This window comes from Diabrotica undecimpunctata, chromosome 4 (assembly GCF_040954645.1).
Source record: "Diabrotica undecimpunctata isolate CICGRU chromosome 4, icDiaUnde3, whole genome shotgun sequence".
In the NCBI taxonomy this organism is placed as follows: Eukaryota; Metazoa; Arthropoda; class Insecta; order Coleoptera; family Chrysomelidae; genus Diabrotica; species Diabrotica undecimpunctata.
The window spans coordinates 136,912,800-136,931,050 of record NC_092806.1 but is presented as its reverse complement, the minus strand read 5'-3'; the positions used below and the strand labels follow the sequence as shown (position 1 = coordinate 136,931,050).

Below are 18,251 nucleotides of genomic sequence, written 5' to 3'. Positions count from 1 at the left end.
CGATGCATTACAAAACATTCACCGTCTGAAGAGAAATTCTTTCTCCCCCTCCCCTAGATATATCATATAGTGTTTGTCGCCAATAGATATATCTTATGCATATATAGTGGTTCTGGTTTATATTGGATCCAAAACATTAAAAATTGGTAAAATTTTGTTTTTTAAAATTTTAAAAACCGTAGTCTTTAGCAATTTATATGACAAATCAATACTCATAAGGTTATCAGCGATTAGTATTTTTTAATAATATAAAATAAATACTATTTTACTCATTTTATTTATATATTCAACCAACATAAAAAGTTCTGTTGGTTTACTCATGTGACATACAATACCGAGTAATACGCCTTCTTGGTGTTTGTTTTAAATAATTTTTATGATCATTCCATAGATTTATTTGTATCGATAAACGTTTTCATACAAATGTAATTGAGACATTCCACTTCTATCGTTGTTTATATGCTTAAATTACGATATTTACCACCCACCGTATAAAAGTAAACAATTTGCGTGTACCGTGTATGTAGTCTACATAAAATCTGCAATATCAAGATCTTAAAATTTTCTTTATATAATGTTCATTTAGATTTAGCGGAAATTAATAAACTATGGAGCGCAACAATAATACCAAATTATAAATGTTGTGAGGAGGCAGATTCAAAGAATGCTAACCTACCTCAATCGGTAGTTATTTTGGGATTTCAATGAGTTATATCGTATTTATTTATTCAATCAATGCACTGTGTTGCAGAGAGCATAAATATACATTATGTCTTCCCTAGATATGACGATCATCATCATCATGGGTGCTACAGCCCTATAAAAGAGCCTCGATCTTCCCAAGTCTATTACGCCAGTCAGTTCTATCCATTGCCAACTGTTTGCCAGTTTGCTGCGCCTATTTGTCTACCATCCTCATCTACACCATCCCTCCATCTGAGTTTTGGCCTACCCCTACTTCTACTTCCCACAGGTTGCGACATAAGGATTCTTCTAGGAGGGTTGTTCTGCTCTGATCTTGCGAGATGTCCTGCCCATCTTAGTCTTCCTATTTTTATAAGAGATACTACGTCTTTACCACCAAATATATGTTTATATCTGTGATATATCTCGTAGTTGTACCTCCTTCTCCAAACACCATTTTCACAGATGCCACCGAATATTCTTCTCAGGATCCTTCGTGCAAATATAAGCAGGAGCTTTTCATCTGCCTTGGAAATGCTCCATGTCTCCGACCCATATGTCAACACTGATTGTATAAGGGTTTTGTATATGGTTATTTTTGTTTTTTGGCTTAAGTTTCTGCTTCTCATATGTCTACTCAGTCCAAAATAGCATTTGTTTGCTAGGATTTTCTAGGTGTCAATAGCGGACGTCTGTCAGACTGTCACCGTTTAAACAGTGGGGGCCCTGATACTCTTGTTTAAACAGAAAAAAATTCAAGGTCACTACGTCTGGATTTTGTAGTCAATTCTTACTGTTGCATTTATTGCACTCAAAATGTGAAAAAAACTTTAATGAAACAAGAAAATTTTCGATAGATTTTAGGAATTGTAGTAATATATTCGTAATGTAAAAAATATTTCATAGTAAAAGAAGTAATAATAAACTTTTTGAGTCAAGTTTATAATCAAGAAAAGAATCCCTGCATTGAGATATTCACAAAAAAAGATAGTAGTTATGATTGGAAAATTAACACAAAAAACTTGTAACCTACGTATGAAAGTGCAACTAAAATGATATAGGAATGTATGCTGCAACATTACTCGTACCCTTTGAAATTAAAAAAATCCTTGAATGTAATATAATTTTTTTTAAATTGTGTGACTTATACTAACAAAGCACACCTTATGACGAATATCTGTAGTTTTATCAATCACTGTTATCTTATCTTGTTACCAGATGTAATCTTAATAAACATTAATTTTAATAACGTTAATTTTAAATTTGAAATAACAATCGATTAAAGAAATAATTTGTAAAATAATTTTGTTCCGTTCAAAAGGTATGTCCTCCTAGAACGACGATAACTAATTGCATATGGTGCTCACTACTTATTGTTGACATCAATTCTTTAGTAATGCTATTTTTCTTCTACCTCTACTGCATTTGTCTTTAATTTTAGCTTTGATTATTATTTTCAATATTTCATAGTTTTTAATCCTCATAACATGGCCGAAAATGAGGATTATAATTTTTTTGAGAAAATTTTTTCTTATTGATAGTATTAATATGTCTATTCATTTGTATTAATACATACTGATTCATTTTTATGACGGTCCAAAACATTTTTACCATTCTCATACTTGGTCCAAACAAAACGCTATTTTGTTTACAACCAGAGATTACAAAAAAAGAGGGTGCAACTATGTACCATCTTCTTCTGTGAGAAATCTCTACGTGACCTATTTGGAGAAGGAATCTCTCGAAAAGTTAAAGATACAGCCTAAAAGATGGATCTGATACGTGGACAGCATACTAATAGACCAACTGTCTCACCAAATGAAAAATTCGAATATCACAATTTTCCAATACCTCAATTCAATACACAAGAGAATACAATTCACACTGAAGCTAGAGTCGACCAGCGGACTTCCCTTTCTTGATTCCATTATCACAAAACGCAGGGACCTCTTTCTATGAGACTGTTTATCATAAATAAATCTACACAGACAGGTATCTGAATTTTTTTTCACATCATCACACAGTACAAATAAAAGTTATTTCCAACACTCTTATTATAAGATTCTTACGACTAAATGATGATTCTAACAAATAATAAGCAAACGCAAATTGGCGAAAGTAAAGCACACCCTCAGGTAAAATTACTACAAGCAACACCATACAAAAAGCACAATAACAAGCAAACAATAAAAAGAACCTACATAAATCAAATCAAAAGCTTTATACATAAAGAATGCATATTGCAAATATGCAATTGGACGGGTCTTAGGCAAATACAACATAACCGCATATACGCTACTAAAAACATTATAATCTATACTAAAACATGCCAAGGACACCTTTCCATTAGAGAATCAAGCACGCCAAGTATATGTCCTGCGGAACTTATAACCAAAAATATGTAGGACAAGCCAACTGACGAATATCCTCCAGACTAAATGAACACAAACTGAGTTTAAGAAATAAGCAAATTTCGTCAGACTTACTCACGAACATATCACGGGACACACAATAAACATTAGATGTTGAAAACAGATCCAAGCTATTTCACATTACAAGATAAGAACAAAAAGAAAATCTAAAGAAATATAAGTGCAAGGAAACCGCAACAATAGAGATGACGACCGTAGGTTACATCGTGAAAGTCACTAGTCAGAAAGTCCAACACTGAAAATAAAAAGCAATATTTACAGCCCTAATATTAAATTCCAGAATCTGGTTCTGAGAAATCCGTACCGAACTCGCCTCATAGAGAATGTTTCTATGCTCTTTGGCCCAATAAAGATAAAGAAATAACCTAAATTAAAGCCAGTGACGAAATCATTTATTTCAAAAATCAATACAGTGTAGCCAAATTAGAAAATATAACATTAACTTGGAAAAGGATCAATTTAGGAGCAACGTAACCATTCCGTGGAAGTAATGTTATAATACCCTGAATTTGAACGTATCAGAAATAGTCGTATATGTAGTCAGAAAGGTTGCCTTCCACAATTTTATATTATGCTTTGTCTATTCATTTATACCGTTATCATTATACGTATATCACGGCGCAAGTAAAATATGAATTTTCATGGTTTTCAAATTTCGCTACATGTACTGAAAATCTACAATCCCTTACGATTATCCACTTAAATCCTTCTTTATGTGGGGGATTAGCCCCTATGAAAATCTCCTGATTAGTCTTTAAACAAAGGGCTTGTATAGGAAAGTTTTGGAAAGTAAAACTTCGTGGTATTTCGTGGGAGTTTCTATTCACATGGATGAGGAACGGATAAAGAAGGATTTAATTGCAATTAATGGTTTTGTGATTATTTAACAGTATTTTTTCCACTATTCTTTCTCTTTTTAAAGGTATTGATGTATATAAGATTATTCCTATTTGTAGGTATATCTAATAATACTAGCAATATAAAATTTTTGCTGTTAAATGGTTTCTTTTCTTACTTGATCGTCTTTTATATTGGTGTATGAAATTTCTTGCTCCATTTGTTTTTTTTTAATTATTTATTGTTGATTATGATAGTATTGCATTTTATTAAATGTTAATTGTCAAATGCCTCTTGTGAACTTTCTATTTTTGGCATTTTCAGTGTGGTAAATATGTTATGAATTATATGTAATAGGTTATGAGTTATTTCCTCAACACTAAAGAGAAATAATCAACTTCTTTCTCTTCAATTCTTCTCCACTACGAATTGTTTTGTTTTTTTCTGATTAAATAGTCTTTGCGTTTTTGTGTATACCTTAAATGATTTATTAAATAATTGTTTATGTTTATTTATTAAATATGTTTCATACATAATTTCTTTTGCCTTGTAACAATGTCAACAAAATGAAATAAACAGACTATTGATACTGGCTGGTAATAAAATACCTGTTATGATGATATCATAGAGAGATAATATATCAATAGATACATATCCTAATCCATTATTTTCAAATATCTGAAATATTTGATACGAATTGTGCCTATTATAAAAAAAGAACATCTAAAATAATATTTTGTTTATTTAATAAAACTGATACATTATCCAGAGGCGAATCAAGCAGGGAGCTGGAATAGGTTTTTGATAGGATAAGTTTGTGGGATAAGCAATGCGCTCGGTACGATTTATAAAATCGAAAGTTCCACTATCTTCGGGAAGATTTTTTTCACTTTGGAAGGATTTTTTTACTTTAGAAACGATTTTGAGTATCTACGTAGGCGGCCTTAACAATTATATCAACTTGTATTTTTATTATGGTAACGCTGTTCATATACAAGTGTATTCGAAAGGCTTTTCCATTTCAAAAAATTGAAATCAGTGGTGACAGTGACGCCGAAATGATTGCACATAAGATTAGTGAAGCTGCTAAAACAGATACAGATAGTTTTAAAACAGATACTTATGAATTATTACCGCTAAAGTCAAGAGAGAGGTATGAGTTGGTCTACAATTTATTTCAAAAACAAAGCAATGCTAAAAAAGTGCATATAATAAATGGGGAAGTCATTCTTGCATAAGTAATATCCCCAAGAATGTTAATATAAGTAATTGTTATAATTGTTTAATTAATATTCATAAATAATGTATTCATGAGAGCAATTGTTATGTTATATGTAATTTATAATAAACAGTTCATAAGTAATGTATCTATTCAGATTCCTTTTAACATAATAAACACCTGCAAGAAAAACACTGTACGTAACTCGATCCAAAAGTAATTGTATTTTAAATATCACTTTCGAAACTTGTTAGATAAATTACTATTAAAGGATGCAGTCTATTAATGCGAACAAAATTTAAACGGCATATTTTCGGATACCTTGTCAAAATTTATTTTTGCGTGGGTCATCTGTGTTTCAAGTTAGCTTCACTTACCAATTTCTAACCATTTGGTCAAAAACTTGAAGTTGGTAAGCTGTCTTAATCAAGCTCAATAAACTTATATTAATATTGTTATTAACTTCCACAGTCCAAGGTTAAATCTTCACCTGTTGGTGAACCAGTCACAACGTAGATATTATAATATATGATATTTTGGATTGACCTCGCTTGCTTTGTTCATTGGTTTTCTAAAACAATCACTGGGGGGAAATGGTGATTTTAACCACCTTTTCCTTTCATTGTTTGGCTTTTATGACAAGTTGTCACAAAAATTTATCATATTTTTTAAATGTACCGCTCTATTGCACTAGAGGTTGGTATTTCGCCTTGCTGTTCTGTCATATTTTGACATCAAGGCCACTGTCTTTTCACGTTGTTGGCGTGGGTGTTACACATGTTAGATTCATTTACCTGCGGCACCTAGTAAGCTTTTTTTTTCGTCTTTATAGAGGGTTGGTCAGGAATCTTCAAAAGACATCTCAGTCCAGGACGCCGCCTGACTAACTTTAGTGCAGGATTCGTTCTTCGTACTCCCGGAGATAGTTCCCGAGGTACTTTAAAATGCCCTCTCGTCGCCGAGTCTACGCCGAACGCCTACCTGCTAAACCAGACCCTCCTCTGTCATCCAGCGATCCGGAAGCGGAATGGCTGCTGTAATGCCGGCATCACTTCCGAATCACTACCTTTATTCATTCATTTTTCATTCATACACATCCACACTCTATTCATCAGCAAGGAGGTTCCCTGTCTCGTTCCAGGTAGCGCGTGGAAGACACTCATCGCTCCTAGTTCGGCATTATTTCCTCCTTCCCCACAGTCTGACTCACGCATTCCAACTCATACAGTGTGACCCACTTTTCTAGCTTCACCTTTCAGCATCATTCACTCTTACCTTTAGCGTTGGTTTAGCAGTCTTTCTTCCTCTTCCTTTTTCTTGATCACTGCAAGGATATAGCTGTGTATGTTAGTCCAAACTAATTTATTTTCAATCATTCTTTCAATCATTTCTCTCACTGTAACAAAATTCACACCTGTCTCTCTCTCCATTCTGTTCCTTTCCACTATCCATCTGCTACAATCTAACATCGTATGTGTCACAGTGTCCGAGTATCCACAGTATAGGCATTCATCTGTATCAGTCTTTCCGATCCTATAGAGGTAGGCCCTAAAACACCCGTGTCCTGTGAGCACCTGCGTCAGGAAATAATCCAGTCGCCTGTGGCCACAGTCCACCCAATCTCTTATGTTCGGGATCAGCATTTTCGTCCACTGTGCCACATCTTCCGTGTTGTTCCATTCTTCTTGCCATCTTTCAACTGACCTTTCCCTTTCCTGTCTTTTCTCGGCCACAGTAACGTTTGGACCTCTTCTCTCATAAAGCTCTTTTCTTTCCACCGCCAAAACATGCAACGGAACACATCCAGTGATGGTCCGTAAGGCTGCCGCAGACACAGTCCTGTAGGCGCATGCCACTCGCAACAGACTTGTTCTGTCTACTCGTGTCATGAGAATCCTATAGGCAGTTATCTCTACCGTCTCGCTCCAGACTGGTGCCGCGTAGAGGACGATTTCGGCATCACCCTCCCCAACGCAGCCGTACTATTCGCAGCCTTCCGGACCACCTACCGCACGTGCTCCCCCATTTTCCATTCTGGTGCAATGTCACTCCTAGATACTTTACTTGTTTCTTGGGTGTTAGACATGCTCCCGCACATTTTAATTGAATATTTTGCCTGTTCCTTGTCCCCTTCAGAATGATGGCTTCGGTTTTCTCTGTCGCAAGTTTCAGTCCGTAAGTAAGGTAAAGACTGGTAACTTCATTTTACTTTTAAATATTATATTTTAATCTTAACCTATTCAATAATGTTACCTAAAGTCAAGATTAAATTTAACTGATAATACATTGTTAGAAGTGCATCTTATGATCTTTCCAGTTCTCTACATATCAATTTTAATCTTTTTTCATTAAGTTTTTTACAATAATTTTTTATATACATGTATGATTATCACATGTTCTTTTGCTGTGCTAAGTTTGTTAATTTGTAAACTGTACCTAGTTTCAGTTAATTGTTTATACAACTTGATCTCTAAATGTCCGTTGTCGTAAGCTTTTTCACATATTTAATATCATTGACTGCTACATGTCTTTTTAAGGTAACACACATGTTATAACTTTTCTATGGATGTTTGGTTTTTCATATTGTCCTTTTTAGATGAACTGATAATGCTTTCTGAGTAGAAAGCGAAACGTCTTCAATAAATAGATGAAGTAGCCACCTTCTTTGTCTTTTATTTCTCCACTTTGACCGAAAAACCCACCACTCTTCGAGTGTTCCTTAGTTTATATTGGATTGACGGTCGTACTCCTTTTCTCGATATATATATATATATATATATATATATATATATATATATATATATATATATATATATATATATATTGTTATGATATGTAAAATCAAGAAAATATTGGTTTGTTTAAAATATTTCAAAGTTCAACAAAAAATTAAAATAATTTAGGATAATATCCAACAAACATTTCGGAGAAGGAAAGTTATTAAATCCTTGAATTACCTGTACCAAACAAAATGTAAGCTTTACATCAATCATTTCTTTGTTATACTTAAGTGACCCGCATAAGTTTAAGTGAAAGACAAATTGAAACGGGTTTTTACAAATACATTAGTGCAGTAATTAAAGACAATAGAAGATATTTTAGAAAGAGGTTTTTGTTAGTTTTAAGATTTATAGAAAAATATTATTTGTAAATAAGTTTTAGGAAATTTATAATTATAGGTAAAAATTTGTTTGTTATCGAAATGAAGAAATGGGGGAATTGTGACGAGTTGTGATTGGCGGAGATTGAAAAAGGTGGGATAAGTGTGTGGGAGAAAGTTTAGCGAGATTGAGGAGAGAGAAAAGATAGAGGGAGTTGGTTTTCGAAGTTTGTAGGAGGAACAGGGATTGTTCTCTGGCGGTTCCTGAAATGTAGCAAGCAGTAGTGTTGAATGTTGGTGAGTTTTTGTGGAGTTAGTGTATCTGACAGGAGCTGAAGCAGCAAAATATTGTAAGTCATATTTCTCTACTTATATTCCAAGAGTCACTGTTCAGGCCAACGAGAGATTCAGTTTATCGTAAAGAGAAGATATTCCAAGAGTCATTTTTCACTCGGGCCAACGAGAGATTCAGTTTATCGAGAGGAGAAAAGGCTATTATAATTTGAATGATTTGTGCTTTTGAAGGAGATCATTAAGGACGATATACTTGCAACAATCGGTGTAAGATTGCTGATTACATAGGGAGCGGTTGAGAGGAGATAACACAGTCTATAAGGAACAAGGATTTGGACCACTCATCATCAGAGAGAGATATTTTGTTTTCTGCAGTTTTTTCTTTTATTGATAACACAATTTTTACACTTAATTTAGAAAGGATATAAATATTTTGATTAGGAGAGTTAGAATAGTTCGGAATTTTGAGATTTCAATTAATATTGTTTGTACCATTTAATTTGATTATTCTCGTATGTAGAACAAAATTTTTGAGAATCATTATATGAGATTTGTTTATTGAAAACTTTTGAGTGTGAATTATTTCATTATTTTTATTTCAATATATAGTGTTAGATCATATGTGTTTTTTATTATTCCGGTATTCTCTGGACCTTACCTTTCACATGTAATAGCATAGATATTGAAGCACGAATTTAACCCTGAGATAAAAGAATTAAAATTGTGATAGAGTAATAATCATATCATTTAAATAATTTTAATTAATCAAAAAAATTAATTAGCTAATTATTGCTTGGCGCACCAAGACTTTAAATATCACAATAATATATATATAGCTTTATGGAGTTTCTTGAACCATACTATATTTAATGGTTTGGTTTAATGGATTTCTAACCTTTGGTTTAGGTTCAATAACTGATATTCAATTTGGAACTAGATTTTGTTGTGCCATTGAAATCAACGTTTAGGCAGGTAACCCGTGCCTTTGTCAAGATTCTAAAATTTAGAAGATTAGGAACAAAAAGTTATTGTAAAATATATAAAAAAACTTACCAAAACGTAAAATGGGACAGTGACATTAATGAATTGACAGAAGTGAAAATTGATATCTGATATCTCATGGTTTAAAATAGCCAATGGGACCACTCAACAGAAATTAAACAGCAAATAATAAAAGCAAAAGCAGCATTCGTTAGAATGAGAACGATTTTCAACAGTCGGGACATATCATTAAAAACAAAATGCCGTCTATTGAACTGCTACATATTCACAGTTCTGCTCTACGGAATGGAAGCGTGGACACTGACTGTTGCATCTATGAATCGGCTCGAAGCTTTCGAAATGTGGTGTTATAGGCGAATCTTACGTATATCCTGGGTTGACAGAGTTACTAATGTGGAGGTCCTGCGTAGAATGGGGAAAGAATGTGAAATTCTCATGACAATCAAAACTAAAAAGTTGGAATATCTAGGACATGTAATGAGAAATCAAGAACGTTACGGCCTTCTCCAGCTGATTCTCCAAGGGAAGGTAAATGGTAAGAGAGGACCGGGAAGAAGACGCATTTCCTGGCTTCAAAATTTACGAAAGTGGTATAACACGACTACCACTGAACTGTTCCGCGCTGCAATAAACAAAGTAAAGGTAGCCGTCATGATCGCCAACATCCGGAACGGATAGGCACTTTAAGAAGAAGATCTCATGGTTTACTGTCATTATTATATAATTATCTAAGATTAGAATAGCCATGATGATTGCCAATCGCCGTCGCGTAAAGAAGAAGAAGAATATATAATAGTGATGTTGTTTTTGCCATATTTGTGAGAATGAATTCTGGATTGAAGCAGTTGACTGGTTTGCCCAATGTAGACACCTTCACAGTTAATACATAGTATCTCGTAAACAACATGTGATTTTTTTTTAGTTTTGGAGTTTATGTTAATTAATTGCTTAAAATAAATCTCGTATAAGATCCAGTATTCACAAAAAATATTAGCAAAAGTAAGGTGTTCGCGTTGATGACTCGGTTGGCTGTCTGAAACACTTCGATATGTGTAGATTGCGAGGTTTGTGGTTCAAATCTTTGTAAATCCAAACAAAAGCGATTTAATTTCAGTTAATTTATGACCACTCCACTCGTATAATGCCAGCTAGTGCTAATCCAATTTGGCGTTTATATCTGTGCTCTAAAATAATTGTAATCTGAATATACAAAGGTATCAACAGTTTGCTTATGGTCAAAATACTCCGTTCCCGACAATATATTTAAATTATACATATTTGATTCTAAACGGATTTTAAAGTTATATTAACCGCCGACGATCGACATCCGACATATTCCGGTTAAGTGACGAAAAATAATTGCAAATTCAATGCGCTTACTTTTGCAAGAGATAGAATTTTGACGGGCGAAATATCTAATGTGTATACTATAAAATGTGTATACTCTACTGAAAGCTACTGACTTCGTCATATGCTTATAAACCATTTTATTTCAATATTTACAAGTTTTTGTAAACAGAGAGTTTTGTAAAACTGAATATGAGACCGCTTATTTGGTTTTAACACGTTTTTAACCTGCAATTAAATATATGATTGTTAATTTACTGGCAAATAATAAATCAATTTATTTATTTTTCGCTGACACAAACACGGAAAGCCTCTATCTTTCTCACTGCAGTCATTGTGTAAATCACTTTCCCGTATATAAAAAATCACTTAAAGCAGTAGATAACAAAATAGGTATTACGTATTTAAAATGTATGCAAACACTAATTTTCTACAATCTTTAAAATTAATATGCTTTGTGTTATATTTAAGTAGATAACTATTTACCCGGTCGTATCACTAAGAACTAACATAATAAATAACTTAAAGATTTCTCGAAAACAAATACAATACATAAAATATGGGATTTTAATAAAGTTTCAAATATTAGCTAGACAAATTTATAATCTTCTTCGGCATTTTCCAATTTAGAACAAGAGTTAAATACTATAAAATTATATTAAAAAGCACGGTCCATTTTATATAAACTATTTACAAATTTTATTTATTTGTACAATTCTATCTTCAAATCAGAATAAAAATCATCATTCATCATAATAAAAACCGGCTTATATGGTCAACTAGTGATTTTGCCCGTAGCCATGCGACGGGGGATCCAATCAATTGCCATCTACAGTCACTCCACCCAATTTTTTCTGACTTCCTCATATTTTATCGTACCTCCCTCCAATTTTTTCTGACTTTAGAGCAATGGATATTTCACGTCCATTGCTCCATACAAATGCTCAGTGACTGCGTCTTCATCATCTATCATTGCTCCAGCGTCTTCCTGCAAGTGATTTTGTGCAACACGCATCCTTTGGTTTCGTATATTTTTTTTGGAAAACAAGTTGTTGTTGTTGTTCTAGTCGCTGTTTAGGTGTCTCTCGGTGGCGATCCCTCTTCACGCATTTGTGTCCCTCAGGTCAATCTAGCTTGACGATATCCTGAGCTTGATCGAGACGTTGCCAGTCAGTGTCACCTTCCCTTCTACTCGCGGCTTCCTCGAGAGTTTGCAAACTTTGGCGAGCTTGGCGAGGTACGGCTTCTTGTGCCAACCTTGCGTGTCGTTCTTCCTCAGTCTCCAGATCTCTATGTCGACGAGGCCGCACTAAGTCACCCTCTATTTCACTTGCGGCTTCCTCTTGAGTTTCCTGATATTGGCGTGCCTGACGAAGTACTGAATCTCGGTATAGTTGACCTTGCCTTTCAACGCCATCTTCCAATGATCTTCGTGTCCTCTGTGACGCGGATTCTCGCTGCTGCCTACTTAATCTAGCTTCAGAACTCTCTTCTTCGAGACGTCGCCGCTTCATGGGTATTATATTTTTTAGTTCTCACCATACTCGTAGCCAAAATTGTAGGATCAACCAACTTTCAAAATAATTAAAAATAAAGCCGGATACACACATGCCAGTAAATTGGGAAAGTAGCTGGCATGCCAGTTGCTGGCAAAGGCCAGTAACTGGCAAGCACAAAACACATTTGCTAGTAATTGGCATGCCAGTAGCTCGCTTGCCTATACTGGCAAGGCGAAAAAGCATGGTTGATTTTTACACATGCCAGTTTCATACTACTCGCATTATCAGTGAATATTTAAATGAAATTGTTATTTTCTCAAATGCCATGGCCAGATTGGCCAACGTACAGTACCGAATTAAATTTCATTGAGCATGTCTGTGACAAAATCTTCACAGTCAGGCAGATTCTTGAGAAAACGCTTGAGTTCGGAGTCGACACCCACCACATATTCGTGGATTTCAAAGCCGCATACGACTCAGTCAACAGACAAAAACTTCTACAGGCTATGGTGGAATTTCAAATGCCGCTTCATCTTGTTCAACTAACGGAACTTACACTCACAGGCGTAGAGAGTGTAGTCAGAATCCAAAACGACTTTTCCAGACCCTTCCATTGTAAAAATGGACTGAGACAGGGAGATGGACTGTCGTGTCTCTTATTTAACCTTGCACTAGAAAAAGTAATTCGAGAGTGCCATATTAATACGAATGGCACCATCTTTAATAAATCTGTACAAGTGGTCGGATATGCAGATGGCATAGACATTATTGCTAGGTCCACAGAATCTCTGATCGAAGCATTTCGATCACTAAGGGCATCTGCACTTAGAATGGGATTAAAAATAAACGCACAGAAAACCAAATATATGTATTGTACTAGATCAGGCAACCAGATACCTAGACTATTAATTGATGATCTGGAACTGGAACTTGTGGACACCTTCGTCTACCTGGGCTCGCTGCTGACCAAAGACAACAATGTCAGCGAAGAAATTAAAAGAAGAATAGTGCTTGCCAATAGGTGCTATTATGGCTTGAGGAAGCATATGGCCCCAAAACTACCCAGAAAAATTAAAGTTACCATATATAAAACACTAATGAGGCCAGTGTTAACATACGGGTCTGAAACGTGGTCACTTACACAGAACGACCAAGAATTGCTTAAACGTTTCGAGAGAAAAATTCTAAGAAAAATATATAGAGGAATCCAAGAACAGGGTTTGTGGCGTAGGCGCTACAACTTTGAGTTATATAGAAGTTTTGGGGAACCTGACGTTGTAAAATATATTAAATTAGCACGCCTTGCACGCCCCAACGATCAGAAAAATTTTCGATCGAAGAGGACCAGTGGGAAGACGAGCCAGAGGAAGACCAAAACTTAGGTATCAAGATAACATAGAGGATGATCTAAAATACATCGGAGTAAAAGCATGGAGAAGAGTTGCCAGAGACAGGGGCGAATGGAAGATTGTTCTGAAGAAGGCTTTGGCTCATAACGAGCTGTAATGCCACTGATGATGATGATGTCTGTGACAAAAGTAAAAGAGAAGAAGGCTAGATAGAAGTACTGGAAACCGGTCACCTGTTTTTCTTAAGTAGTTTCAGCTCAGATGCTAAGTAAGAGGATCTTTTTAAACCACGAATTATAATAAGTCTAGAAAACAACAAATTTGTACAATAATTGGCTTTTTCTTTTATGACTCATATATTTATTTAAAATTTGCAATTCAAAATTTCCTTAAGAATTTTTGGGATTGTTGTGTGAATTTAAATGTATTACCAAGCAATATATAAAAAGATTGAAACTAGATGTGACTAAAAATAGCACTAATATAACCTTATTTAATATTAAAATTTTAGAAAAAGTTTATTAAAAAATTATGGAGTGAAATAAAATTTGTAGTGATGAAATATAGTATCACTCTAATAAGTTTTTTCTTTTGTTTTAGCCGCCTGAAAATGAACTCCAAAAAGGGGAGAGAGTAATGTCTGAACACCAACTTCGGGTCCAGCGTTCCCTACAAAAACTAACAATTCCCGACTGGTATAAGCAATCACCGGTACCCCGCGAAGGTTTCTTACTTAAAAAACAATCCCCACGCGAAACACGATGGAACGGTACAGGAAGCAAAACGACATCTTTAAGCAGTCTAGGATCAAATACATTTTCACCTGTTCTTTCCCCGACTCCGCTAAGTCAGCCTTTTGTACGGTGGTCAACGTCAAAGCTAAATTCAACAGCATCGTCACCTTGCGCATCTACGAGATCTAGTTTTAACACGAGGCAACCGAACGGAAGCATCTCCCCCTCTTCAGTAAGATCCAGCTTTAGTTACAGACAACCGTACTTGGGCTGGAGGTCACAAGAGCGTCTCAGCAGACCTAGAACGCCTGCAGAACGACTTGCCAGCTCGCTGTTGTCTGCCCAGGGCACCCCCCCTCCACAACCACAAGAGAGCCCGGAGATACAGACTTCCATCAAGGAAGTGACGTCGGCTATCGTGCACTACGTCAGCGGACTGAGGCCAGAAGATGCTAGAGATAGAAGTTACGATAGCCAAGAAACTGCTAGTCAAAGATCTAGTTCGGTGAGCCCTAGGGGTAGTCAGAAGCTCTGTTGGTTGGAGAGTAGTTTTGTAGGAACAAGACCGTTGGATTCACCACAGACGCCTGTGACTTTATCCGAAAGCCAAAGTCATACACCGATTTCAAGTACGAAACTTAGGCTAGATTTACAAACGCATAATGGTAAGTCGGTTACAGCTTCTTCGTAAGTAGGGCTTAAGGAGTGCTATAGAGTTTCAGTAAGCTTTGCTACAAAAATCCTCGTTTTTAGCTTTCTATTAATATTAAAAACTGTAAGTCTTAGATTCTTTAAAGAGTAGCAAGAAATGTTATTACATTAAATATTTATTTATTAACAAAACAACTTTTTATTTTTGTAATCCATTTAGTGAATTTTACAGTAAGGTAAAAACGGAGATTTTATTAGCTGACTGGATATTTTTAAAATGTAAATTCTTGTCAAACAGTAAACAAACATTATTTATTTCGTGTGTGTTCTAAATAATATGTAAATTATAATAACAACTATTATTTAAATCGGAATAGAATCAGACAGTATCGATGTTTATTTTTAACAAAATTGGATATTTTTAGTTCATTGCTGTGTTATTATTCATTAATTTATTTATGAATGTAGTACTATTATAAAAATTGCGGTTTATTGCTATTACTTTTACTCTCAGTATTATTTCCAGTCGGTCAATATTAAATACAAATCTTTTGAAATATATTTTGCAACAAAAACAACGATCATTTAAGTTTAATATACTAAAAACAATTAACAATTCATTAACTAAATTGACAATTGCATAATTGTTTAATTTTGACATAAAATTGACAGCTGTCAAAACTAAATAAGTGGCATGTAAACAATTGTACACAAAGTTAAATACTTTTAGACTATCAGTATTTTTGCAAATATGGTTAGATTATTTTTTTTATTTAACAAATTCTTGACAAATTTGATCAATATTCGTATAAGTGGTACTTAGTACCTATTTGTGGACACAAAGTGTGTAATTTGAAGATCAATATTTATTTAAATTAACACAGATGCTTCAAGAATACTATAATGTTGAATTTTGCATAAAATTAAAGGTAGTAACCTTACATCGAAGGATTAATAATATACAAAAGACATTTAATGACGTTTGGTAGTTGAAAGTCTAGGAAATAATAAGTAACTCAAAATCATTAGCACTGTGTCAAACTCGTTAGATCCCAGTTGAAGTTATTAATTTTAACCTATGATTACTCGAGTTAACACGGTTTTTATTAGTAAATTTGTGTCGCATTCAAGCAAAAAATCTCCTAATCAATTTAATGAGTCCCTCGACTAGAATTACTGAAAATCTTGAATCTGGAAATTAATTGTGTTTTTTTAATGACATCTACCTTCCTACCTTTTTGTTACGTTGTTTTACACTAAAATTTGTTGCTAGTCACAGATCCAATAGTACAAAACACAAATGTACCATTAAATTACAGTTTGCTAATAAATAAATATCGCCTAAGTCTGTTATCCTTTGAATTAAATAATTTTATTGTTAATTTGATTTACTTTGGCAATGAGTTTACATTTTTCGAGTTTAATATTTGTCTGTATTTTGAAAATGTTATATTTTACTACGAATCTTTTTATTATAAAAAACGAATCTATGGAGTCGTGATATTTTATTGATGGCAATAATCTACAGAGTGTTAGCGATGCAAAAGTTTTTCTTATCTCATAAGCAGTGGTCAGTTTTATATTATATGTATTTAATAATAAAAACCATATGAAAACCAAAGTTTGTTCCTATATACTATATAGTATATAAAATAAAACCAGTATCTATTGATCTTAAAAAAATGTAATGTTAATTTTCGTAAATATTTGACGTTACTCAAATTTTTTATTTTTACAACTTTTATATTCTCGGTTACCTCTAGTTACATAAAGGTTGTGTATTGTTTATTTTATCTTCGGTATGTATAAATAAGTGTCATTTTTTGTGACAGATATATCATCTACAGGGTCTTGCAGTTATCAAGCCCCACGTTGGGCGCCAATATATAACTTAATTAAAGTTCCGTTGATTCTTAAGAGGGAAATCCGAACTTCACACCAATATACAGTACAAAACGAAAACTAAATAGTTGAATATCTATGTTAAATAAATTCCAAGAATTGCTTAATCACTTCGAGATCGGTGGTAGTTAATTAGTAATATAGTAATAAAAAAATATATAAATAACAAGGAAATCAAATCAAATACAGCTTTTGTATGTACAGTCGCGAGTTCTTTGCAGAAATTTGTTAATCTAGAGATAGTTAGCTCTGTTCTTGTTTTCTCAGTTCTTTGGACAAGTACGCAGGGGGAAGCGGGGATGCTACAGTACAGTTACTTAATTAATACGGTCATATAATGATAATTACTTACATAGACAATACACAGCACTAATGTGAGTACATCTAATCAATAATTGAATAGTTCTTAAGAGCGTAGGATGAAGGATTACATTATTAGCGAGGGCCGAAAGTCCCTTAAAATAAATAAAAAGTTTCTTTTGAATTAGATATTTGAAATTAAAGATCACAGTTAACTTTTTCTTCTCTTTCACCCCTGTAACTTACTAAAATAAACATTATAGAAGTTCTAAGGGACTTTTGACCCTCGATAATAATGTAATCTTCCATTCTGCGTTTAAATTTTTCAAAAATACTTATTCGTTTTGTCAGGATTCGAAAAAAATGAATGCATTTAAAAAGCATTGGCCCGAAATTTTGCGCCTACGCTCTTAAAAGTAACGAGTAGAGTAACTATTTACGAACAGCCAACGTTCACATTAAGACAATAAGTTATTTAATAACAATTTGTACAATCCTACCACACATTTATTTACTTCTGTCATATCGAATTAATATATATTGAAAGAATGAAACTTGTAGCTCCTCTTTTTTGGTGAATTATCTGGTATAGCGATTAGTTTGTTTATATACCGGATATAAAATTGACCATTGCTTCGTGCTACTTTATGTTTTTTGTTCACATCCCTGCCTTACAGTTTCACGCCTTCTTCTTGACGAAAAGGTATTAAAAACTATTAGGAATTTAAAATATTATATTAATTTAAAAAGCTACTGTAAATTATGGAATATATAAAGAAAATGGAATAATTCCTAAGCTATTACGTATCGTATACGCGCTCTACATCGTTACAGCAAATAGTTATGCAGTGTTGCCGTTTCTTACATCTATACGTGATTTGGCATTACCACATTAAATCAC

The 18,251-nt window shown here is 33.9% G+C and overlaps 1 protein-coding gene across 3 annotated transcripts in view; it reads left to right on the top strand.

The window, feature by feature from the left end:
* The window catches only part of LOC140440098 (uncharacterized), a 457,243-nt gene that overhangs the window by 386,776 nt on the left and 52,216 nt on the right, over window positions 1–18,251 (top strand). For all 3 annotated transcript variants that reach the window (XM_072530372.1, XM_072530371.1, XM_072530373.1), the window contains one exon: window positions 14,364–15,162. In XM_072530372.1, the coding sequence (XP_072386473.1) occupies window positions 14,364–15,162 (799 nt within the window). The remainder of the gene's footprint in view (window positions 1–14,363; window positions 15,163–18,251) is intronic.